This window comes from Heteronotia binoei, chromosome 9, assembly GCF_032191835.1.
Source record: "Heteronotia binoei isolate CCM8104 ecotype False Entrance Well chromosome 9, APGP_CSIRO_Hbin_v1, whole genome shotgun sequence".
In the NCBI taxonomy this organism is placed as follows: Eukaryota; Metazoa; Chordata; class Lepidosauria; order Squamata; family Gekkonidae; genus Heteronotia; species Heteronotia binoei.
The window spans coordinates 44,391,837-44,419,146 of record NC_083231.1 but is presented as its reverse complement, the minus strand read 5'-3'; the positions used below and the strand labels follow the sequence as shown (position 1 = coordinate 44,419,146).

Genomic DNA, 27,310 nt, shown 5'->3' with positions numbered 1-27,310 from the left:
AGAAACCATTTCTAACATGCTTTAAAATAATCTTGTTATGCCATAGAACAACATCAAAAGGGAAAGCCTCCTAGATGTTCAGATGCTGACAAGAGAAATTGGAAGCTAAGAACTGCAGACAGCTTCACATTTAAAATTCCTCATTTGGAACACAGCTCTGAAGTTTTGAGAAATTCCTGAAAACCTGCTTCAGGCTCCCTGAATAAGAAAAAGTCTCCTACTGTGTGTTCATGGAGAACATTTCATTAAATGTAATCCCCTAAGGGTCACTAATGTTCATTTTCCCCTAACAGGTCTCATTAGAAGAATGATTGTCTGAATTTTCCTCTTCAGAAATGACTTCCGAGGTCATTGTACTTAATTCCTCTATAAAATTAAGGGATAGAGATAAAGCTCCAAAAGTAACTAATACTGATCCACCCTCTCTTCCTCCTAATAGTAACTGCTGAGAATAGAAGAAGCAGAGTTGTCTTATGCAATGTGGTACGGCATGGCTCTGTATCTGGGCTTGCTTCAAGTTCCTGACTCCTACTGCCACTCAAAAGGCTGAAGGGGGGTGGGGGGAAGGCTATGGGAAATCACCTTTTTATCTATGGTGGGATGTCATTTCAGGCCAAACCCAGACATGATGTCACACTGCTCTAGGATTCAACAAAAATTCCATAGTAACAACATAGAGAGATGTGACATCACTTCTGGTTTTGGCCCCAAAGGGATGTTGGTGCCTTCTCCAGATGTTGGTGCCTTCCAGTCTCCCACCAGTTGCTAGCTAATGCAAGCCATTAAAACTTTCAGTTTTGTACTCCCCCTTTGGAGTGAGGGAAAGCGAAACCAAAGGGTTAAATGGCTGGCAACTGATTGGTGGACCCACTTAGCTGTTAGGCTTAAATGACTGTGAGCCATTAAACCCCTTGGTTTCACTCCCCCCCCCCCTTCAAAGCAGGGAAAAATGAAACTGATGTGTTCAATGGCTGCCTGCCATTTAACCTAACATCTGATTGGCAGAGCTGTTCAGAGTTTAAGCTAAATTGACCGCAAGCCATTAAATCCCTTGGTTTTGTTTCCCCCTAGAAGCGGGGGAAGTGAAACCTAACAGCTGACCAATGGACCTGGTTTTAAATGCTGTGAAATTAATTATTGAGACTGAAATAAATCACTGAGTGCCCCCCTCCCAAATTCTTGTAAGTCAGTCTTTGGAGGAAAACATTTAATACATTTCATAGAGAAAAGTAGATGAGTTCTAAATATTCTGCTGCCTCCCACTATCAATGTCTTTTTAAAATTTTTATTCATGATTTTTCCCACCATTTCTTTTGTCATATATCTTATAACCACATCTCTTGGTAGATTATTTTTCTTGGCATATAATGAGTTCACTCTATACATATAGTCATACATGCTTCTAGTTCCTTCAAGATCTTCCTCCAAAAATTCTGCAATTATTCTTATTATATATCCTTTCAAATCAGTCTCTTCATCCTCAGGTACTCCTCTCAGACGTATCTGGGTTTCCATCAATTTGCAGTCATGAATTGCCACCTTTTCTTGCATTTTTAGCAAGGTGGAATCATGTACTTTCACTCTCTCTTCCACCTCTTGCACTTTCTTTGATGTTACCACAGTCTCATTTCTGAGAACTGCGGGTCCGCCGGCCACGTCTCTCGGCCGCCTGCCACGGGACGTTCTGCGGTGGACGGGCCTTCCCCAGGGTCGCTGTCCTCTGTCTCCCCAGCGGGGGCGTCGTCGTCATAACCGGCCCCGGCGGGCTGGCCTGGTCGGCCAGGGTTGGCTGCCTCCACTACCTCGCCAAAACGCGGAGCATCCCGCCCGAGCAGTATTGGGTAGGGCAGGCTGGTGACTTTGGCGACCGGCACGCTCCAGTAGCGGCCCAAGTATTTCAGTGGGATGGACACCACTGGGCTTCTTTCGATGTGCCCATGGACGCACCTGATGGCGGCGGTGCGGATGACGGGCAGCGGGGCGGACACCAGGTGGGCCCGTATCATGGACAGCGAGCTGCCATTGTCGACCATGGCCTGCAGTTGCCGCCCTCCCAAGGACACCGAGATCGTCCGGGGGGGGGCGAGCCCCCGCCTCAGCCGTCTGCCAGGACTCTTCCCAGCTAACGTCGCACTCCATCAGGGGGCACTCGCGTTTGAGATGGCCCCACTGGCCACAGGTGAAGCAGGGCCCTATGTCTCCCGCCGGACAGCGGGCCTCTGGCGGCGGGCATCCCTCCTTCTCCCCCTCGTGGCCTCTGGGGCGTAGACCAAGTCCGGGTAGCGCCGGGCGTGCTCTGGGCCCCCACCACCCCACGGTCTCTGGCTCCAGGCGCCCTCCCTGGTGTTGCTCCTGGGGCGGCCCGTCCGCCGGGCGGGGGCAAGCCCTTCCCTGGCTTGCTGCCCTCTGCGCGGAGGGGCAGGCCGTGGTGGTCGGCAGCCTGAAAGTTCTCCCACAGCTCCTGGACCTCGCTGAGATGGGTTGGCTTCCAGCAGGCCACCCAATGGCGGGTACGCGGAGGCAACACCTGCAGCAGCTGCTCCACTACCACCAGCTCCACGATGCGCTGTCCGTCGCTGGTGGTGGGGTTGAGCCAATGGGTGGCGGCATCCTTGAGGGTCGCTATTGCTGAGCGCGGTCGCGTCTCCCCCGTTGGAAGCCAGGAACGCAGCTTCTGGCGGTGGGCTTCGGGTGTGATCTCCAGGCGGTCCAGGATGGCTGCCTTGAGCGCTATATAGTCCGCCGCCTGAGCCCGCTCCAGGGCCTTCATAGCAACTTGGGCCTCCCCGGTCAGGTAGGGTCCCAAAATAAAGGCCCACTGCTCTCTGGGCCAACGAGCGGCCTCAGCCACTCGCTCAAACGCCTCCAAGTAGGCCTCGACATCGTCCCCCGCCCCCAGCTTCGTCAGAGGGGGCCAGGGGCTCCTCCCAGTGCCGAATGGTGTTGGCCCCGCCAGCTCCGGGCGGGCGAGGAGCGCCTGGTGAAGATCCCGCACGAGGGTGGCTTGGGCCGCCGTCTGCTGCTGGGTGACCTCCTGTAGGAGCTGCGCCTGGTGGTCTGTGAGCCACTGCCCAAACTGGGCCAAATCCATGGGGGTGGGGTTAGTGTCCATGGCGGCAGTCAACCCCAGGTGTATCATGGAGTCGTCACTTGACTCGTCCGTCGACGACTCGCTGGACTCCGGCTCAATGGTTGGGGTCGCCACTCAGCTTGAGTGCCACCCGGGCGGGGCCGTGATATGGGGGCATGGCCGTCCTAGGCTCGGGAGAGGGCCCGCTTCCTCCACCACGTTGTCGTGTCTTCGGTACCCCTCCCGGTCTCCTGGCATCGCCGTTGCCCCTCCCGGGCACTCTGGGGCGTTCCCCGGAGGTCTCAGAAACAGGGGGGTGGGCACTGGGTTACTTCACCGCAGGCCCCCGTTCCCCTCTTGGCTGTGTTGTGGCTCCTGTCCCTCTCGCGCGCGAGGCAGCCTCTTTGCACATCAGCCAGCTTCCTCAGCAACCTCCTCCCTCCTTTTATGCTTCCCGACCCATCCTTCCCCCTTCCCGGGTCCTGCCCCTCTCTGGCTCCTCCCCCCTTCAAAGCCCCAGACGCCCGGGAGAGGCGTGCCGGGGCTGGGCTGACTGGGCGTGTCTTGGGCGTCCTAGCCCTCGGCTGCGTGCTGCGATGGAGCATCTCGCGCTGCGACGAGACGAACGGCTCTCCCCCTCCTGGCCCGGTGCTGGGCTCAGCTTCTCCCTCTTGCTCCCCGGCGTCTTGCCCTGGCCAGACTTCGTGGACTCAAAGCTGGGCTCGCCGTCTGGGAGGCGTTGCTCGGGTGGCTGCTGTCGCCCCGTCAGTCGAGGTGAGGGGTGGGGCCGCCACGGGGGCTTGGAGAGGTGGGGAAGGCTCTTGGGGTGACGACGAGGGCTTGGAACGGCTGGCAGGCGCCGGGGGGTCTCCTCCACGCAGTCCCCGCCCGGGCTGGGCAGGACACAAGGTAAATCTCCTTAGAGTTTCCTATGCATATCTTGGATGGATCTCTGACTGAAAAAAGTAGGCAGTAGGCATTAAATTGCCCTCCACTACCCCGAACAGAAGCCCCAGCCTGCTACCCTACTGAGAAGCAATTCAGCTCAGCATTTTCCAACCCCGGAAGTCCCATGATGAGTTCTAAACATTAACAGTTTAGGGAAGCAAGTGAAATGCATCTCTTGCAATTCCAATTAATTTTACCCATCCTTATAATACAGTGGGATTTGTGTGTGTGCCTCTGTTGAGAAGCAGTTACTACAATTGTAAACTCAGACTACGGTTTCATTTAAGAAACTGGTTGTGCATAGTATCCCATCATTCTGTCAGAATAAAGGCAGTAAGTAGAGGAACAAGTAAATAAATCCATTCCTAAATCTTTGATTTCTTTCTGTAAATTATAATTGCCATGTGTGGCTGAAATCAAGTGTTGGGCTCATTAATTTGCAGTAGAAATTGTAGTATTATCGGGGGAAATCTGAGAATCTTCAGGGAATATGCTGAATAGTTAAACTAAGTTTCCTTCCACCAAGGGGAAAGAAAAGAAACTATTTCAAGCAATCAAGGGAAAGCAAATAAGCATGACTGACAGGGTGAAAGCTGAGTAGGGGAACATTTGTCTGTTTAATGTACTACCAAAGTGATGAAAAAATATTATTGAATAAATGCAGCTGTGCTATTTTCCCTTTGGTCTTACAGCATTTAATAAGTAGCTTGGTATTTCTAGTCATAATCTCAAAATGTGGGCAAGAAAATTGCCAATTTAATTGATAGCAGAGAGGAGTGAACTCTCTTGTTATTTCATTTTACTGTGCTTTAAAGATGTACAGATCTGATAATTCCCTTTCATGCAACACACAGTTTTGGAACAGAGACAGTTTTTCATATTATTTAGATTTTCTGATTCATTATTAGAATACTTCTTTTCTGATGCTGCATGTTAAATCACCTTTTTAGTGTTATACATATTTCAGTTTGGCAGTTGAATGGTGTAAAAGTACCTGGCCACAAGAGTTTTCCAATTACATACTTTTCCAAAATTGACAATGATTAACAAATAAGAATATATTCCCTCCAGGTATGACCACAGACTCAACAAGCAAGAAAAAATCCCTCAGTTTCACATGCATGTCGATGTCACTTCCTGTAAAAAATAACAACAACAACAAAACTGGAAGTGACATAGGTTAGCTCTAGGAATCACTGGAAAGTCTGTGTTTTTGCCAGTGTTTCCTAGATCTATCCAGGTATTTTTCAACACAGACCCGGAAACCCTATGCAGGCAGCTTTTGAATTTTGAGAGGGAGTGGCGAGTGTCATCACAAAATGGCTGGCACAGGAGATGGAGCCAAACCCAAATGGCTGCTGTAGCCAGTGAAACCAAACACAGTACCCTCCTTCCCTTTGCAAAAGAACTGCATAACAATCACACTGAACACATGAAACTGCTGGATTATTACCTATACTTTTGTTGGAATCATAGTTCAGCCACAAAGAGGACAGAAAGCCTAGAGAAAGAATCATTTTACTTCTATTCTATTTTACTTTCGACTCTTTTGTGGGAACTTGGGAGAAAAGGTGTCTAGATCATTTTAGACTCTGTGATCTCTCCCCTGAGTCCCTAGCAATGTTGGAACTGAGGGATGCGAAAGAACTTTTGCGCCTGAGGTTGGTTGAGCTGGAACTGAGATCTGCTAGAGCTAGTCTTTCTGCGCACATTTTCTTAGGGAAGCAAGCTGAAGTACTGTCCCCAGCCAGGTATCTTTTCAACATCACTATCCCAAAATATCGGATAGCTTTCTCAAAAGCACGACTCAACGCACTTTTCTCTTCGGTGCTTTTGGGACGTTACGCTGGGTCCCCATATCTGGAAAGATTGTGCCCCTGTAATTGCAATGAGGTCGAAACAACTCTCCACATCGTTTTGCGGTGTCCAAATTACAATGACTTGAGGGCAAGATTAATCTCTCCAATTCTCGGGTCCTTGGCGGGCAGGCCGGAGGATGAGCAGATTGCCTTCCTCCTGTCTGACACTCACTCTGATGTTTCAACTAAGATTGCCCGTTTCTGTTATGTTGCTCAGTTGGAAAGGAGGGAAATTGAGAATGTAAATCTTGGCTATGAGTTTTAACAATATGTGTAATAGTTGGCGTAAGGAACTTTGTGTAAGAGGTGATGGGTTTGTTTTTATGATTTTGTTTCTGTTTGTATTAAGCTGGTCGGATGACCGTGAATAAAGCACTACTACTACTACTTCTATTCCTGAGCATTTATCTCTCCTCTTGCAATGGACCAAAACTTCCTGATTGTCCAGTGGCTGTGACTATTATTGCCACCATGGAAAACCCTTTCATTTGAATAGCAGCCAGTAACAAACTCTGCCTTATAATGGCAACGTTCACCTGCTGAAAAGCTCAGTGTGCATTAGGGGAAAGTAATGCCAGGTGCCATGGAATCCAGGAGTGCCATTTGGGGAACCCTGGGTTAGAATGGCATACTAGAAAATAGGAGATCCGTGTTTGATTTTCCACTCTGCATAGCAGCTTGTTTAATGACCTTGAGCCAGTCACACAGTCTAACCTATCTTAAAGGGTTGTTGTGATGGTAAAATGGTGGAAAGGAGAATGATGGCAGCTGCTTTGAGTCCTCATTGGGGAGAAAGGTGGGTTATATAAATAGCAGCTCCTGTTCTTGGAAATAGATTTTCACATGATAATAGAAAGTCATCTTTCATATTGGCCTCAGAAAGTCCCATAAGGTGGCGGGGGTGGGAAGTGGGGATTGTATGCTTTTTAAAAAAAGATGAGCACTTGATAGAATTTAATATTCATTGTTGGCACTTGGACTGGTAGGCCTGTCTAGCTTTTATGATGATTTGTGTTTGATGTCTTTTAAAACTGTATTAAGTTCTACAAATTTGTATGGATTTCTGTACCTGGTTGGGGTACATTTGAGGTATATTTTGAGTAAGCCACTTTGAATCCTAGTACTTTATATTCAAATAAACTACATTTGTTCCTTTTGTAGCTGCAGGAGGGCTGGTACAATTACTGATGCTAAAATGATTTGACATATATTTGGAACTGGTGTCTTTAAGATATTTTTGCTGACTTCATAAATAGATGATGGTACACATATTCTGAAAGTAGAATTTTAACACCTCAAACAAGGACATGTAGATTTTTCATTCTGTCCATTTCAAGATATTTAGTAATTTTATTTTTTTTTTTAAAAATGATCACTTGTCAGTATTAGTTCTTTTGATTTAAATAATTTAGATATTTTAATTAATTTAAAAAATCAATTGTTCTCAAAATGCGCTGCTGTTTCACAGTCTTGGATGTTGTATTATTCATATATATATATATATGCAAAATGAATATACAAAAGCTTCCATAAGAACTTAGTAGTTACCTGTTTGTAAATAGTTCCCTTTCAGGAGGAGTCAGAATAATATTGTGTTTAAATAATTATGTTAAGACTAGAAAACCCAGACCTGAACCCCACGTTCTGCTTTGGCGCTCACTGGGTGATCTTGGCTTTAGGGTTGGAGACAGGCTATCTCTGGACTTGGAGTCCCTCAAAAAAGTGGGATGGGGGATTCCACTGAGATCTCCATTATATGAGATCTCCTATGGAGACTGGTCCCCATATAATATAATGAATAATTGATCTGTGGGTATCTGGGGCTCTGAGGGGCTGTTTTTTGAGGTGGAGGCACAAAAGTTCAGTATAGCATCTTGTGCATCTCCTCAGCCCCAGCCCCCAAGTCTCAAAAAGATTGGACCCGCGAATCCAATTCTATGAACTCTAAAATAAGGTGTCCCCATCCTCCATCCCTTGCTCTAAGCTAGCGCCATGGTATAACCTGGAGTTGCGGCAGATGAAACGAGGACTCAGACAGCTAGAGAGGCAATGGCGGCATACTCGACAAAGCAACTAGAACATCTTATAGAGAGTTTATGGGGTCCTGTGAAATGGCAGTGAAAGCCACAAAGAAAACTTACTTTGCGGCCAAGATTACGTGTGCAATTTTGTGCCTGGCACAATTGTTCAACACAATTCAGTCCCTTACAACACAGCCACAAGGCAGGCCAAATTCTAAGGAATTGGAGATCGGCTGTGAGGCTTTTTTGAACTTTTTTGCAGACAGACGAGATCTCGTCACTCCTCCATGACCTCCCTGCCACATTGGAGACAGTATGTGAACTCAAGGCCCCGTGCCTGTCTTCTGGTTTTGTTCTGGATTGCTTCAATACACTCAGCCTAGAGGAAGTTGACAGGATCCTCTCTACTAAACGACCTACAACTTGTGATCTGGACCCTTGCCCCTCCTGGCTTATTAAAGCTTGCCAGAGGGAGCTCAGATATCCTATACGGGATATTGTGAATAGATCCCTTGTGGAAGGGCATTTTGCAGCACCTCTTAAAGAGACTGTGATCCGCCCTCTCCTGAAAAAATTGACATTAGACCCAGCCAAATTGGCACATTACCAGCCGGTCTCAAATTTACCCTTTTTGGGTAAAATTATTGAGAGGGCAGTGGCACTGCAGTTACAGAGCTTTCTGGATGACGCTTCTGTTCTAGATCCCCACCACTCTGGCTTTTGCCCAGGCCATGGGACGGAGACAGCACTGGTTGTCCTGGTGGATGACCTCCAGCGGCATCTGGATCGAGGCGGCTCAGCGGTATTGATGTTGTTGGACCTATCGGCAGCATTCGATACGGTAGACCATCAGTTGCTGACCCGCTCTCACCGACACAGGGATTCAGGGGTTCACCTTGCAATGGCTTTCCTCTTTCCTTGATAGTCGGGGACAAAGGGTGGCAATTGGGGGTGAACTGTCCCGGAGGCACGCGCTTGATTGCGGGGTGCCTCGGGGTGGTGCTCTCCCTGATGTTGTTCAACATCTATATGCCCTCCCTTGCCCAGATTGCCTGGAGGTATGGGTTGGGTTGTCACCAGTACTCTGATGACACCCAGCTCTATCTACTGATGGACGGATGGCCTGACTGTGTCCCAGAAAATTTGGACCTGGCGCTACAAACTGTGGCTGGATGGCTTAGGTGGAGTAGATTGAAGCTTAATCTAGCGAAGACAGAGGTCCTTTGCTTGAGTTGTGGTGGTTCCGGAAGGAAAATCCCCCTACCGGCCTTTGACGGTGCACCACTGGCAATGGCACACAAGATCAAGAGCTTGGAGGTATTACTGGAGCCTACCTTGACAATGGAGGCCCAGATAGCAGTCACTGCTCAATCCACGTTTTTCCATCTTAGGCGGGCAAGGCAGTTGGTCCCCTTCCTGGAGCACGGCGACCTTGAGGTTGGACTACTGTAATGCCCTCAAGGTTGGACTACTGTAATGCCCTCTACATGGGGCTGCCCTTGTGCCGAACCTGGAAGTTGCAGCTAGTGCAGAACGTGGCCGCCTGGTTGTTATTGGGGATTCCCAGGTGGGTCTCCAGAAACTGCACTGGCTGCCAATAGTATACTGGGTTTATTACAAGGTGCTGGTTATTACCTTTAAAGCCCTATATGGCTGAGGACCTGCCTACCTTAGGGACCATCTCTCCCCACATGTTCCCCAGAGAGTACTTAGATTGGGATCACAAAATCTGTTAGTAATCCCTGGGCTAAAGGAGACCCGATTGAAATCAGCTAGAGACAGGGCCTTCTCAATCATAGCCCCCTGCTGGTGGAACCAACTACCAGATGAAGTGAGGGCCTTGCAGAACCTGGTACAGTTCCACAAGGCCTGCAAGACTGTCCTTTTCTGGCTGGCATACAATTGACTGGCACCAGTATTTAAGAGCTGTGGAAGAAGGCCGTTGCCATCAGAATAGCACCAATTTAATAGTCTGTTTTTCTGTTTTAATTGTTTTAACTGTTTTAATCACTGTTATTTTACTGCTGAATGTGTATTTTTAATACCTATTAATTTTATTGTTCCTGGGATTTTGTGTTGTAAACCACCCTGAACCTGCTTTGGCGGGGAGGGTGAGGTATAAAATCAAATAAATCAAATAAAATAAATTATTTCCAATGGAAGGAAAGCATTTAAAAGGAGTGTGGTCCCTTTAAATGTGATGGTCATAACTCCCTTTGGAGTTCAATCATGCTTGTCACAACCTTCCACCTAACTCTACCCTCAAAGTCTCCCAGCTCCACCCCCAAAGTCCCCAGATATTCCTGAGTTGGACCTGGTGACTCTACTTGGATTAGTCATTCTCAGCCTAACCCACTTTGCAGGGTGCTATGATAATAAAATATAGAACAATATATGTCACCTGGTGGAAGGGTCATAAAAACTGATTAATTCTGTGAAGTGTGTTGATTGACCCCTTTCGCTTTCCTCTGAGGAGTTAAGGTGCCATATGTTGGCTTACTATATATGTATAGCATCTCCAGGGTTGCTCAAGCTGCTTGATATGATTTCTTCAAGGCCATTTGGAAAAACTTTACAACTGTGTGGGGAACTGAACCTGGATTTTAGACATCCAAACCTGATGCTAAAGCCAGTGCACCACAAAGGCTTTAAAAGAGACATATTTACACTGCTGCTGCTTCTATTAAAGTGTATGGGGAAACTTCCATGTTTACCCTACAGTGCATACAGGGCTCCTGGTTGTTCTGTCTCCCTGCATATGCATGAGTTGAAGTATTGATTAAAATGGTGAAGACTCCCTGTCATTTTCCCCCAATTATTTGATCATTATACTTTTTCCACAGATGTTCCCAATGGGGTTTGGAGATGGACAACTATATACCTGGACAGATGGCTTGAAAAGAAAGGACTGGCATGATTATGAAAGTATTCAAAAAGATGCCATGCGTGCAGGTAGGATACTTAAGAGTAAATTACTGCTATTTTTGTTTCTTTACAGAGGGATACTCTTTAGTTAGATCTGGCTAAGCAGTATCTACTGAAATATCTTTGGAATATATGTTATGTATCAAAGCTATGCTGTCATGTAAAAATAAATTATAAGTAATACCTGTCAAGAATAAGACAGGGAAAGAACCCTTACATATCGATTCTATTGTTTAGTAGTTGAAGCTCTGTCAAAACAATGCTAGTAGAAAAGGCACTCCCTCCATTACATATTGTTCTCTTTTAATTAAAAAAAAATGCACTGTACTGATGTTTTTCGAGTATGTGTTCTCAGGGTTGTGATAGACCCAGCTTCTGCTCTGTGGATGGGTTGAAAAGAGGTGAAGACAGTGTCTACACAACAAGGCTCCCTAATAGGTCAGACTGATTTTGCAGAAAGACAGGAAACTATCACTTGGTCTCCCTGAAGGTCCTTTCCTAAAGTAACTGAAGTTGGGTGATAGCGCATGAGAAGAAGGATCAGAAGAATAATTGGTTTTATACCCAGCTCTTCACTACCTGAAGAAGTCTCAGAGTTGCCTATAATTACCTTCTTTTTCTCTCCCCACAACAGACACTCTGTGAGGTAGGTGGGACTGAGAGAGTTTTAAGAAAACTGTGACTGACCAAAGGTCAGTCAGCTGGCTTCATGTGGAGGAGGAGCAGGGAATCAAACCCAGTTCTCTAGATTAGAGTCTGCTGCTCTTAACCACTACACCACACTGGATGAATCCTCACTTTTATCCTTCAGATTGCCAGCTCTTGCTGTAGACTTCAGTTGTGACAGATTGCCCTTGAAGGCCCTGTGGAGGCTTTGGGCACCTCAGAATATGGTACCCTAACACCTGCTGGAATTTCAGCAATAGCAAGTGACACCAGTTGTCATCTGGAGTGCTCAAATAGTTCATAATATCCCAGTGGTATTTACAACAGCATCTGTAAAGTTATCTAATATTATTATTGCGTATCGAAGGTGGGGTCTGGAGACTGTTTTGTCACAGACCACTGACTAAGGGCCAAACTAGACATAACAGCATCCACAGGTCTATTCTGTGGGTGCTACTATCATTTAAAACCGCTATGAGGGCTTGATCTTGATGAGGCCAACAGTACAGTGGTCTGAGATATCTATTTCCCCCATACTTTTTCAAGTGCTAAAATGACTCCCCACAGCTGTTTCAGCATTTGTAAGCATGCAGGGGAGGGAGAACAAGAGCACCTCAGTCTACTGCACTGCAGGCCTGATTGCAGCATTCTTAAATCTTTTTTAAATGGTGGTGTCCTTGGTGGTATTGGATCTGTGGGAGCTATTATGTCTAATTTGGCCTTAAAAGAAGCAAGATCTGAACACGAGACTTTCTGGTTCACTTGCAAGCACTGTGCCTGGAAGTCTAGCTACTGTAGTGCTAAGTACTGTGTTAATTTTTAACTTATAGGGACTCTAAATGTATTTGGTCCTACAGAAAGCCCATGCTTCAAGATATAGCAGCAAAACATAAGAACATAAGAGAACATAAGAGAAGCCATGTTGGATCAGGCCAACGGCCCATCCAGTCCAACACTCTGTGTCACACAGTGGCAAAAATTTTTATATATACACACACACTGTGGCTAATAGCCACTGATGGACCTGTGCTCCATATTTTTATCTAAACCCCTCTTGAAGGTGGCTATACTTGTGGCTGCCACCACCTCCTGTGGCAGTGAATTCCACATGCTAATCACCCTTTGAGTGAAGAAATACTTCCTTTTATCCGTTTTAACCTGTCTGCTCAGCAATTTCATCGAATGCCCACGAGTTCTTGTATTGTGAGAAAGGGAGAAAATGACTTCTTTCTCTACTTTCTCCATCCCATGCATTATCTTGTAAACCTCTGTCATGTCACCCCGCAGTCGACGTTTCTCCAAGCTAAAGAGTCCCAAGCGTTTCAACCTTTCTTCATAGGGAAAGTGCTCCAGCCCTTTAATCATTATAGTTGCCCTTCTCTGGACTTTCTCCAATGCTATAATATCCTTTTTGAGGTGCGGCGACCAGAACTGCACACAGTACTCCAAATGAGACCGCACCATCGATTTATACAGGGGCATTATGATACTGGCTGATTTGTTTTCAATTCCCTTCCTAATAATTTCCAGCATGGCGTTGGCCTTTTTTATTGCAAATGCACACTGTCTTGACATTTTCAGTGAGTTATCTACCACGACCCCAAGATCTCTCTCTTGGTCAGTCTCTGCCAGTTCACACCCCATCAACTTGTATTTGTAGCTGGGATTCTTGGCCCCAATGTGCATTACTTTGCACTTGGCCACATTGAACTGCATCTGCCACTTTGACGCCCACTCACCCAGCCTCAACAGATCCCTTTGGAGTTCCTCACAATCCTCTCTGGTTCTCACCACCCTGAACAATTTAGTGTCATCCGCAATTTTGGCCAATTCACTGCTCACTCCCAACTCTAAATCATTTATGAACAAGTTAAAGAGCATGGGACCCAATAGCGAGCCCTGCGGCACCCCACTGCTTACCGTCCTCCACTGCGAAGACTGCCCATTTATACTCACTCTCTGCTTCCTATTCCTCAGCCTGTTTTTGATCCACAAGAGGACCTGTCCTTTTACTCCATGACTCTCAAGCTTTCTAAGGAGTCTTTGATGAGGAACTTTATCAAAAGCTTTCTGGAAGTCAAGGTAAACAACATCTATTGGGTCTCCTTTGTCGACATGTTTGTTCACCCCCTCAAAGAAATGTAACAGGTTAGTGAGGCAAGATCTTCCCTTGCAGAACCCATGCTGAGTCTTCCTCAATAACCCGTGTTCATCAATGTGCCTACTCATTCTGTCCTTCATAATGGTTTCTACCAACTTTCCCGGTATTGAAGTCAGACTGACTGGCCTGTAATTTCCCAGATCTCCTCTGGAACCCTTTTTAAAGATGGGGGTGACATTTGCTACCTTCCAGTCCTCAGGAACGGAGGCAGATTTCAATGAAAGATTACAGATTTTTGTTAGAAGATCCACAAGTTCAACTTTGAGTTCTTTCAGAACTCTCGGATGTATGCCATCTGGACCCGGTGACTTATTAGTTTTTAATTTGTCTATCAGTTGTAGGACCTCCTCTTTTGTCACCTCAATCTGACTCAGGTCTTTCAACACCCCTTCCAAAATTAGTGGTTCTGGGGCGGGCAAAATGTTCTTGTCTTCCACAGTGAAGACGGAGGCAAAAAATTCATTTAGCTTCTCAGCCATTTCCCTATCCTCCTTCAGTAATCCTTTTACCCCATGGTCATCCATGGGCCCCACTGCCTCCCTGGCTGGTTTCCTACTTCTAATATATTTGAAGAAATTTTTATTGTTGGTCTTTATGTTTTTTGCAATATGCTCCTCATAGTCCCTTTTTGCCTGCCTGATCACAGTCTTGCATTTGATTTGCCACAGCCTGTGTTCCCTTTTACTAATCTCACTTGGACTGGTTTTCCACCGCTTAAAGGAGTCCGCCTTACCTTTTACAGCTTCCATTACTTTGTTTGTTAACCATGCAGGCCTTTTCTTATGCCTGTTTGTGCCTTTCCTAACTTGTGGTATGTATTTTATCTGAGCTTCTAGGATTATATTTTTAAATAGTGTCCAAGCTTCCCCAAGGGTTTTGACCATATGTACCTTTCCTTTCAGTTTCCTCCTCACATGCCTCCTCATCTCAGTGTATTTACCCCTTTTAAAGTTAAACGTGGTTGTGGCGGTCTTTTTGGACAACTCCCTATTTATACAAACGGTGAAATCAATAACATTATGGTCACTGCTCCCAAGCGGCGCAATCACTTTTACATCTCTCACCAAGTCTTGGGCATTACTTAGGACTAAATCCAGGATCGCCCCACCCCTGGTAGGTTCTGAGACCATCTGCTCCATAGCACAGTCATTGAGAGCATCAAGAAACTCAATCTCTTTCTCTCGACCAGAAAACTTATTGACCCAATCAATCTGCAGGTAGTTAAAATCACCTATTACGACACAGTTTTTACGTTTAGCCGCTATCTTTAAGCCTTCCATCATATTATAATCGTCCTCTCACTTTTGATTTGGTGGGCGATAACAAACTCCCATAGTTAAATTTCCTTTTGGGCCCTCTATTTCAACCCAGAGCATTTCTAAAAGGGAATCTAATTCTCTGACCTCATATCCTCTCTGACCATATATCCTCTCTGACATACAGAGCCACCTCACCTCCAACCCTTCCCTCCCTATCCTTCCGATATAGCTTATATCCAGGAATCACCGTGTCCCACTGATTCTCCTCATTCCACCAAGTTTCTGAAATTCCCACAATGTTTATGTTTTCTCCCAACACTAAACATTCCAATTCACCAATTTTACTTCGAACACTTCTAGCATTTGCATACAAACATCTATAATTTCCCAGGCAAGCTAGGCCCGCCACCTTCCTCCTGCCGCCTTACATTACAAGATATGGCAGAAAAGTGTGCCCTTTGGAAGATATGTCTTTCTCACCTGTCTTTCTTTTGTCAATTTTCAAAATCTGAAAGTGCCCAATTGACTTTCCATCTGTACTCCTAAACTGAAAGTCATTCTAGGAGTAGCTCTGTTCATTCAGCAAAAAATCTTCTGGATTTGTCTTGTTTTCCTGTTGTCCTATAACTTTGTATTCTGAGCTGTGCACATACTGCTGAAATACATGATTTGATCTTATTGCAGGATAAACCCCACTGTCTTCATTGATTCCTTCCCCCTTTCTCACATTATACATTATCAGCTGATGACAGATGAAGCAAGCATAGCACACTTTGATGCTGTTCAAGAAGTTGGAGGAAGTACAGCAGAGAAGTTGTGTACTTTCTCAAATCAGAAGTATCTCTTTGCCTCCACATATCTTTTTGCAGCCGATGCTTTAAGGGAAGGTGACATGAATACTACATGGAACTGAGAATAAATAGATTGCATTTGTGGTAATGTGGGTGGAAAAATAAGAAAGTGTGTTTTTAACCCAGGTGGTAAGATGTGTTAAGATGTCACTCTTTGTTCAACAGAATTTTGGCACTAGTGTCTTTCTGTGATTTGAACAATTTAATGTCACCAGTCACTATTTAAATTAGTTTAACTTTGTGCATGAAACAAACCACTAATATGAGACTGGCAAAATAATTAAAAAAATTTTTTTAGAGAATATGAAGGGATTCTTTCAAGGAATACTCTTTCAAGAACAGATTCATAAAATGTGGATCCATCGATGATTACCAGCAGCTATAAGGACTAAAGAGGGCCATCATATCCAGAGGCAGTAAACAGCTGAATACCAGTGTTAGGAGACATAAGGGGAAAAGCTTGATCTTTATGCCCTGTTTGTTGTCCCTACAGGGCAACTGGTAAACCAGTGTGTGAAGCATGATGCTGGACTAGATGGAACACTGGTCTGATCCAGCATCAACAAGGGTAGACCTGACATTTGTAAACCAAGTCTACCCCTGTTGATTCCTTGCTGATTCCATGTTTTTATGCAGGCAGTTCCTCCAGTGGAAATGGTTCTTCCTCCAGAGGAAGTCTCCTTGCACTGAAGAAATATCCCCCACTCAGATAAGTGGCATGGTAAGATACAACCCACTATCTCAGCAGTTTTGGTTATGATTCTTTAGGCAAACGTTTCATTTAAAAAAATCCTTTGGCAATGTCTGATATCATTGACCATAACATTATTAATTTCACCATTTGTATAAATAGGGAGTTTCCCCAAAAGACCAGCATGACCACGTTAAAAGGGGTAAATTCTCTGAGATGAGGAGGCATGTGAAGAGGAAACTAAAAGGAAAGGTAAATAGGTCAAAACCCTTGGGGAAGCTTGGAGGCTATTTAAAACTACAATCTTAGAAGCTCAGATAAAATATATACCACAAGTTAGGAAAGGCACAAACAGTTATAAGAAAAGGCCTGCATGGTTAACAAACAAAGTAATGGAAGCTGTAAAAGGTAAGAAGGACTTATTTAAATGGTGGAAAACTAGTCCAAGTGAGATTAATAAAAGGGAACACAGGCTGTGGCAAATCAAATGCAAAACTGTGATCAAGCAGGCAAAAAGCGACTATGAGGAGCATATTGCAAAAAACATAAAGACCAACAATAAAAATTTCTTCAAATACATTAGAGGCAGGAAACCAGCCAGGGAGGCAGTGGGGCCCTTGGATGACCTAGGGGTCAAAGGATTACTGAAGGAGGATAGGGAAATAGCTGAGAAGCTGAATGCATTTTTTGCCTCCGTCTTCACTGTGGAAGATGAGAAGTGTTTGCCCGCTCCAGAACCACTAATTTTGGAAGGGGTGTTGAAAGGTCTGAGTCAGATTGAGGTGACAAGAGAGGAGGTCTTACAACTGATAGACGAATTAAAAACTAATGTCACCAGGTCCGGATGGCATACATCCAAGAGTTCTAAAAGAACTCAAAGTTGAACTTGTGGATCTTCTGACAAAAATCTATAATCTTTCATTGAAATCTGCCTCCGTTCCTGAGGACTGGAAGGCCGTGAATGTCACCCCCATCTTTAAAAAGGGTTCCAGAGGAGATCCGGGAAATTACAAGCCAGTCAGTCTGACTTCAATACTGGGAAAGTTGGTAGAAACCATTATGAAGGACAGAATGAGTAGGCACATTGATGAACACAGGTTATTGAGGAAGACTCAGCATGGGTTTTGTAAGAAAAGATCTTGCCTCACTAGCCTGTTACATTTCATTGAGGGGGTGAACAAACATGTCGACAAAGGAGACCCAATAGATGTTGTTTACCTTGACTTCCAGAAAGCTTTTGATAAAGTTCCTCATCAAAGGCTCCTTAGAAAGCTCGAGAGTCATGGGGTAAAAGGACAGGCCCTCTTGTGGATCAAAAACTGGCTGATTAATAGGAAGCAGAGAGTGGGTATAAATGGGCAGTCTTCGCAGTGGAGGACAGTAAGCAGTGGGGTGCCGCAGGGCTCAGTACTGGGCCCCATGCTCTTTAACTTGTTCATAAATGATTTAGAGTTGGGAGTGAGCAGTGAAGTGGCCAAGTTTGCAGATGACACTAAATTGTTCAGGGTGGTGAGAACCAGAGAGGATTGTGAGGCACTCCAAAGGGATCTGTTGAGGCTGGGTGAGTGGGCGTCAATGTGGCAGATGAGGTTCAATGTGGCCAAGTGCAAAGTAATGCAGATTGGGGCCAAAAATTCCAGCTACAAATACAAGTTGATGGGGTGTGAACTGGCAGAGACTGACCAAGAGAGAGATCTTGGGGTCGTGGTAGATAACTCACTGAAAATGTCAAGACAGTGTAGGATTGCAATAAAAAAGGCCAACGCCATGCTGGGAATTATTAGGAAGGGAATTGAAAACAAATCAGCCAGTATCATAATGCCCCTGTATAAATCGATGGTGCAGTCTCATTTGGAGTACTGTGTGCAGTTCTGGTCGCCACACCTCAAAAAGGATATTATAGCATTGGAGAAAGTCCAGAAAAGGGCAACTAGAGTGATTAAAGGTTTGGAACACTTTCCCTATGAAGAAAGGTTAAAACGCTTGGGACTCTTTAGCTTGGAGAAACGTCGACTTCAGGGTGACATGATAGAGGTTTACAAGATAATGCATGGGATGGAGAAAGTAGAGAAAGAAGTCATTTTCTCCCTTTCTCACAATACAAGAACTCGTAGGCATTTGATGAAATTGCTGAGCAGTCAGGTTAAAATGGATAAAAGGAAGTACTTCTTCACCCAAAGGGTGATTAACATGTGGAATTCACTGCCACAGGAGGTGGTGGCGTCTACAAGTATAGCCAGCTTCAAGAGGGAATTGGATAAAAATATGGAGCAGAGCTCCATCAGTGGCTATTAGCCACAGTGTATGTGTGTATATATATATTATTTATTTTTGCCCACTGTGTGACACAGAGGGCGTTTTCGCACTGACCTTCAAGTGGCGCGACCACCCTCTTCACACCGGAGGATCTGCCCGGATTTCGCACAAGAAGCGCCGGCGCACCCAAAAGAGCCGGCTACTTCCGTCGCGAAACCCGCTCAAACGTTTTCTTGCTTCTTGGCGGTTTCCGTTTGAGCGGGTTTCGCGACGGAAGTAGCCGGCTCTTTTGGGTGCGCCGGCGCTTCTTGTGCGAAATCCGGGCAGATCCTCCGGTGTGAAGAGGGTGGTCGCGCTACTTGAAGGTCAGTGCGAAAACGCCCAGAGTGTTGGACTGGATGGGCCATTGGCCTGATCCAACATGGTTTCTCTTATGTCTTATCTTCAGTTAAATGTAATTCTATTCAGGATTGCACCATCTATATACTCTTCTGGGGACATAGATTTATTTCTAACAGCAGTATTCAACTGAAGCTTACTTCATCAAAAAATTGGTGGCAATAACTAAAATGACTTTTACCTAGGTCTCCATTAAGCATTCTTGTAGGCCGTTTTCCCACTGAGCTTACCTCAGAGCGACGTCTCTCTTCACCGCGCAGCATCTGCGCGGATTTCCCACCAACTGCTCCGAGGCTGCTCTGAGGAACCAGGAAGTTCCCGACCTTTTGCGTCGCAAATGGAAACTGCTAAAAACCAGTTTACGTTAGCGACGCAAAAGCCGCGACTCTACTTGGTTACTCGGAGCAGCCTCGGAGCAGTTGGTTGGAAATCTGCGCAGATGCTGCGCGGTGAAGAGGGACATCGCTCCGAGGTAAGCTCAGTGGGAAAACGGCCATAATGTTGTGATTTCTGTAGTAAAACCTCTTCTTGGTACTAACAAAATTTGTGATAGGGTATGAGCTTTCCTGGGATGACCCAGGAAACTACAGGCCAGTCAGTATGACCTCTGTCCCAGGGAAAATACTAGAACAGATTTTAAAAGGATCAAACTGTGAGCAGCTAAAGGACAACTTGGTGATCTGGGGAAGTCAGCATGGATTTGTTTCCAACAGGTCCTGCCAGACCACATTTCCTTGTTTGATCGAGTGACAAGCTTATGGGATCGAGGGAATGCTGTTGATATTGTTTACCTGGATTTCAGTAAAGCTTTTGACAGGGTTCCTCATGATTTTCAGATGGGTAAAAAAGAAGGGTAATGCCAAGGAATGTTCAAACTGTCGCACCATTGCACTCATTTCACATGCAAGCAAGATCATGTTAAAAATCCTACAAGCTAGGCTTCAGCAATATGTAGATCGGGAACTACCAGAAGTTCAAGCTGAGTTTCGGAGAGGTAGAGGAACTAGAGATCAAATTGCCAACGTTCACTGGATTATGGAGAAAGCATGGGAGTATCAGAAAAAACATCTATTTCTGCTTCACTGACTATGCTAAAACCTTTGATTGTGTGGATCACAACAAGCTGTGGCAAATCCTTAAAGAGATGGGAGTACCAACCCATCTCACATGTCTCCAGAGAAACTTATATAAGCGTCAAGAAGCAACTGTCAGAACAGAATATAGAGCAACTGATTGGTTTAGAATAGGAAAAGGAGTTGGACAAGGATGTATATTGTCACCCTGCTTACTTAATTTATATGCATGTGGAATGCTGGCCTGGATGAAGCACAAACCGGAATTAAGATTGCCGGGAAAAACATCAACAACCTCAGATATGCAGATGATACCACTCTAACTGCAGAAAGTGAGGAGGACCTAAAGAACCTCTTGTTGAGGGTGAAAGAGGAGAGTGCAAAAGTAGGCTTGAAAGTCAACATCAAAAATTTTGGGGTAGGTATTTGTGAGCTTCCTGCATTTTGCAGGGGGTTGGACTAGATGACCCTGGAGGTACTTTCCAACGCTATGATTCTATGATTTTATGAAAAAAAAACTTAGATCATGGCATCCAGCCCCATAACACCTTGGCAAATAGAAGGGGAAAACATGGAAGTAGTGACAGACTTCACATTTCTGGGATCCAAGATCACTGTAGATGGTGACTGTAACCATGAAATTAAAAGACATTTGCTCCTTGGGAGAGCAGCTATGGTGAACCTAGGCGGTATAATAAAAAGTAGAGACATCACCCTGCCAACAGAAGTTCATATAGTCAAAGCCATGGTATTCCCAGTAGTAATGTATGGCTGTGAGAGTTGGACCATCAGGAAGGCCGAGCGCTGAAGAATAGATGCTTTTGAGCTGTGGTGCTGGAGAAGAATCTTGAGAGTCCCTTGGACTGCAAGAAGATCAAATCAGTCAGTCCTAAGTGAAATCAACCCAGACTGTTCCCTGGAAGGTCAGATGCTGAAGCTGAAATACTTTGGCCACCAAATGAGAAGGGAGCACTCACTGGAGAAGATCCTGATGCTGGGAAAGACAGAAGGCAAAAGAAGAAAGGGACGGCAAACGATGAGATGGCTGGACAGCATTACTGATGTAACTAACACAAATTTGAGCAGACTTCAGAGGATGGTGGAAGGCAGGAGGGCCTGGCATGACTTTGTCCATGGGGTCACAAAGAGTCGGACTCAACTGTGCAACTGAACAACAACAACAACAAAACTAGAGGAGTGTTGACTGGACTCTAGGGGTGCTTTCAAACAAGATATTTGGCCTGACCTAGCCATGCCTCCCATTCGAATTAAATCTGCACGATCACATGAGCACATCTGCCCTCCCAGCCTCATCTGTTCTCACCCCAGCTCCAGACACCTCCTATGTGATTAAAAAGCCACCTGGATCTTCCCGGTAGCTTCCCCCTGAATCGCAGTCAGGTCGCATATTCACTGGCTGTCTGATCGCATTGTTGCGACTCAAAAGCGGAAGAGCAGTGTGATCACTTCAAGCCATTTCCAGCACGTTCTGGGTTTTTCCCCCTCTAACCTCCCCCCCTCCAAGGAGTGCTTGTGTGCTTTTCTGCTTGAGCACACACAGTGGGGGACTTTTTAAAAAAACAACCCTTTATGCAGCAGGTCTGTGGTTGGGGCGCACTAGCAGTGTGAATGCACAATCATGGACTGCTGCTGAGATCCTTGTGCTTCAGTGGGGGCTGTCTGACATGGACCTAACCGAAGTAGGGGTTTTTTTGGGATGAGATGATATCGGGTTAATTTCCCAGTGTGAAAGCACCCCAAGATAGTTAGGTGGATAGGGAACTGGTTGGAGAATTGCACTTAAAGAGTAGTCGTCAATGACATTTCATCTGAATGGAGAGATGCGTCTCTTCCCAGCCTTTCTGAACCCTGCTTTTGAGGGAGGAGGGACATCCTCAGTTTATCTTTCTTCCTCCAATCCAGGGGCTAGGCTCTGTGGATTGTCAGGAGCCAGAGCCAATGGAACTTACTTCCACCCTACTCATGCTCAGTGAGGCTGAGTCTGCCTGTTGTCTTTTCAACCCCAGCAGATTCTCTTCCCTGGATCTGACCTCCCTGACTGGGTGTTCCTCATAGTGGTCCAGCTCTTACCCTGCCTCCTTAGCTGTCAAAATGCCCCTCAGTTTCATCAGGGCCATGGCTGGGAAGTCAACAGTAAACCTGGCTGCTAGTGCATCATTCTTGCTCTCTGCCTCTTCTGGCAGCTTTCATGCAACTGTCTTCCAGGCCATTCCACTGCTATGGCATGCTTCAGCCTTCTCAGCTGCATTGGTCACTGGGGGAGGCTGAAGGGAGGTCTCCTTTGCCAGTGGTCTCAGCTGCTGGCTCCTATAGGGCTCTTATTTGCTGTGGCTGGCCCTGGGATGCCTCCATTGTTGGTAAATGCAGGAGCACTGCCTCCAGACATGCTGCAACAGAAAGCCATAACCATCAGCAGAGAGAAGAACTACGAGCCAGACTATTGTAGCAGGAATTAACCTGATTTGTTTTCCATGGTCTTTTTTGGTTTGTTGCCCTCTGCAGGGCAAGAAATTGCTTACATGCGAAATCTTACTAATCCCCAACATCATCGGGCTTTTATGCTTGCCAGACTGAATATTTTCTCATCACCTGTACTTTCTGATAGATACCATGATATCACTTGTGAGAACAGATCATGTAAATATTGTCTACTGGAATGAGATTCAATTACCCATATTCTTCTCTGTTGCCCCATGTTCTGTAAGATTCGCCAGCAACTTCTTGATCCTGCTATTTCTAACCTCTCTGGCCCTCTGGAAAGAATTACCCAGTATTTACTTGCTGATAAATCTGCCAGTTTGACTGCATTAGTGGCTGAGTAATTTACTATTGTATTATATAAGGGTTACTCTATATCTAGGAAAAGGCAATGAGTATTTGATTAATTCTGTTTTTAGTATTTTTTTCTCAGTGACATTGTCTTAATTGCTTCCTTCATTTCAGATCCAGTTTGTATTTTTATGTAGTATTTTATTATGCCATTAAAGGACTTAAACTTGAACTTGACTTGAGAGAAGAACTAAGAAAGCCAGCCCTCTTTTTCTCATAATTGGACTATCAGTGAAAACCCTTTAACAGGAGCAAGAATAAGAGCTAAACTCAGCAGAAGTTTCCCTCAAGAATCATCTTTGTGATGAGACTTACTTGCTGTGACTTTGCATTGAGCTGCTGTCACTCTGCTGATCAATAGCAATACCTAGCACATGACAGGAAACATAGGATGTCAGACCTTTTGGGGGGGGGGGGGAAACCTGGTCTGGAGACATGTTCACTGCTATGCTTCTCTGGCTTAACACAGGAATAAAGAGCTCACTATGGGGAATGCTAAGAAAATTAAGCATAGCATGGAACAAATTTGCATTTTTACATAATATAACTTAATAAAATGTGCACAGCTTGATGGAGTCCTGATGATAGCTGGCACTATCCCTTTTGTCAAAGTAAATTAAGTTTCATCTTAGTTAAAATGGGGAGGGGGAGGATTATGGTAGATTCCAGCTACTGGAGAAACACAGGGAAGAAAAGAAGCATTCTGCGAATGGTTTTGATGCAAACTTTCAACTGTTCCAAATGTGAACAGCAAATATTAATAAAGCATACAAAATTGAGTAGAATAGTTCACAATACACAATTTTTCAGATTTGTGTTTCCAAGTCAATAATGATACATCCCCCCCCCCTCCAATGTGCAGTTAGAGAACCAGTATGAGATTGTAAATAAAGTATCAGACCAGGCTTCAATAGATCTAGATTCTGCCTTGAAGCTCAGTGGGTAACTGTTACGGAAAGGGACAGGGCCATACTCTCCCTCTAAGGGTCTGTCCCTTCCTGTACACACTACTGCCTGATTCAGTCTTGAAAAAGGGAAGGGCCTTAATGGTGTGTCACAACTCTGGTTCAAGGGCTTACTAGAGAGGGCTCGTACATTCCTCCCTGCCCTCCCACAACTCCCTGATGTATGATCAAATATGAAGTGTGAAGAACCCAGGCAGAGTGAACAAAGAACAGTTTATTAAAGTGCTACTTCATCATCAGTGATTGGACTCTGCTTTTCCCTCCATTTTCCCCCAGCCTAATCATAAGGCTTAGAAGGTTCCTGGAAACTCTAAGTCTTGTTGCAAATTCTATACAAAGGCCATGGACCTTTGGGGAAGACAGATTGAAACATAGGGTTATGACAGTGACTTTGATTGATTTTTGTTTCTCAGCTTAGCCTGTTTCGCTGTCAGGATAAAATGAGGTGGCATGATCTCCTTGGAAAAAGGATGAGATAAAAATAATGATAATTGTTTTTAGAACAAAAACTGTAATATAAATGAAGGGGTATTTATTAGTTGCCTCTCTAATAAACACAAAGCATCAGCTGTTTAGAGCTATTAGCTTTGTTTACATTTTCTAAATCTACATTTACATTTTCTAAAACATAGTTCCCAATTTTGTCATCTTCAAAGCAATGTGGATTGTTGCAGAAAACAAGAGTCAGCTATTTTTCATGCTGCTGGAGTATCATAGTATAATTTTAGTAGGAAATCAGCATTAATCTAAAACAATGTTGTTTTTATTTGAAAACTTCTCAAGAACCTGTTTAATATATACTTTAATATACTTTAAAAATATACTGCAAAATCATGTCATGGTAAAAGCATTTCACAAACATGATTTAAGTTTTCTGTGCAAAAATCATATATAGTATCTGCTTCGCTACCAAAAGCCATTCTATTCAATCTGGGGTTTTTTGTTCAGAATGAGCATGATCCATAATTCTTTTTAAATGCTAAACTCCAGCAAACACCTGCCAATCCAGCAACTTCTGATTATATTTATGATTGGTTGACAGAGTTGCAGTGACTCCAGGATAGAAATGGTTACTTAAGGAGGGTTCCCCCCACCCTCCTGGCAGGAAGTTGTTGTGGGCACTCTGACCAGTCAGTGCTATGTCTCATCTGTTGCATAGCCTAGGTCACTTGGGTGGTTTCCCCATTGCTGGTGCTGCTGCCGATACAGTGCAGCAGCCCGGAGATTTTCAAGTGGCCACTTGTTCAATCTCCCAGCCGTGGCCTTCCTCTTTCCCTGGGCCACTGGGGCTTTTTCTTTTTTAAAAATAAGCATTCATATTGCTATATTGATATGGTTTTATAACAATAAATGCAAGAGATTCTGTAAATTCTTAGCTTTCTGTTTTCATTTTCTAAAATGTAAATCTATATCCCCTAGTCCTGATGAGAAAAAGCAAATCTCTACAATGGAAAGGGCTTGAGCAGGTGTTGCCAGCACAGTTCCCATGGTCTCCATTTTCTGGTGACCTTTAAGAGTTTTTAAAAGTGGTCAGGGCACTAGCCCAGCAGGACTTTTGCATGGTCACTGGAGATCCGATTGGCCAGGCAGATTAAAATGATTTTGTTTCAATGGTAGCTGCCACCACAGTGTTGATGTTGTTCTCTCTCATTCCTCTTTCTCAATGTATTTTTTAACATTAGCCATAATCTCCCCTGCTCTTAGGCTTCCTCTGTGTGGTTGACTGCCTCCTGTAGAAGCCATTTTGTAGTTGCGCTCACCAATCTGTATTGGAGATTCAAAGGTACCCACAGGAACAAAAAGGCTGGGGAGCCCGGGCTAGAGACTTACTTTTTTCAGAGGGAATAAAAGCTGGGAATTCACAGAGCCTCTTACATATAGTTGTAAAAGTGTATTGACTATGGGAACAGCTTCAGGGGGAAATGGATGCCATGTAGCCAAGACTGGGAAAATTCAAAATGTTTCACCCATATGGCAGCCACCACAGCTTCACTGTGGTCTTTCAAAAACTTTGTGGCAAAACTGGTTTGCAAAAGATTGGAGAAAAAATGGGGAAACTCCAGGAACTGCACAAATTCAGCATGATACTGGAGGAAGGTGCGGGGGTCGGGGTGGGGAATGCATCCTAACAGTGCTGAATTGGGTGAAATAACCTGTGTGGAAGTGGGCTGGAATCCAGAGATGTCTAGAATCTGCTGGAACTATAGTGGCTGGGAAAGCCACAGCACTGTGTGGCATGCACAACAGATGTATAAATGTTATTCTAAATGTGTAATTGTTGCTTATTTGTAGAAATAAGGTTGGCTGACTTCTGAAAGAAAGATATTGGCAGATAATGGATTTCATGAACACTAGATGTATAGCACATTATGCCTGCAAAAAATGTGTTTCTGCCTAGATAATGAATATATTGTTATTATTATAACTATGTAGAATATAGTTACATTAACATCATGGATGAGTATCTGCAGAATGTTAGTGATGTGTTGCCTCTTCCACTATCCCTGTGCAGTTTTTAGTACAATAGTATGATCCAGTTACTGTGACTCTGCATCTTCTATGGAACTATATCCTCACTGACATCCAATAAAGTAGACCAGATCAAGATAGAGTGATTGGCCCAACATTTGTCATGGGAGCTTTGTGGCAGAGATGGGATTTAAAACTGGTTTAACTTTACCCAAGTTGAGACTCTAAAGATCAAACATGACAATGGTTGAAGAGGCTTAGAATGAGAGAAAGTGACAAAGGTGAGCATGATACTGAAATTTTGCATGATATCGAAACTGGGACTCTCCACTGAAGTGATGTTGGCTGATAGCACAGTAGAAGCATGGAACTGATCTACCTATAAACTTAAAAATCTAAGAGCAGTAAGTCTTGTTACCCATCCCTGTTTCCCCAAATTTCTTTGTAACTTTATAATAAAGTTTATTATTTTATCTCTTTGTCATACTATACAAAACCAATGGAATACTAATATAACCAACTACATAAAAAGCATAGTAGCTGTTACTTACTACATCTCACCCAGCCATCCCATGGTAAGCTATCCCCATATAATACATTGATCTGCCATTATGACTGTTTGAGACTTTGCAGCATATTGGGATGAATAGGAGATGTAGTGGTGCATGCTGGTTTGGATAGAGCATGACATTCACTGAGATGTGCACCTTGGAAGAAAAACTGATATGCTATGTGCAGTTTATTTTAAAGGGGGGGGGGTATATTTGTAGCAATAAAACACATTAAAGCATACAGTGTGCAACAATGTAAAGCAATAATAAAATCTAACATAGCTCATCAACTTGGC

General features: G+C 44.5%; 1 protein-coding gene across 2 annotated transcripts in view; it reads left to right on the top strand.

Annotated features, from left to right (window-relative positions):
• Positions 1 to 27,310, top strand: part of GALNTL6 (polypeptide N-acetylgalactosaminyltransferase like 6) — an 816,075-nt gene that overhangs the window by 323,029 nt on the left and 465,736 nt on the right. For both annotated transcript variants that reach the window (XM_060246534.1, XM_060246536.1), the window contains one exon: positions 10,742 to 10,850. In XM_060246534.1, the coding sequence (XP_060102517.1) occupies positions 10,742 to 10,850 (109 nt within the window). The remainder of the gene's footprint in view (positions 1 to 10,741; positions 10,851 to 27,310) is intronic.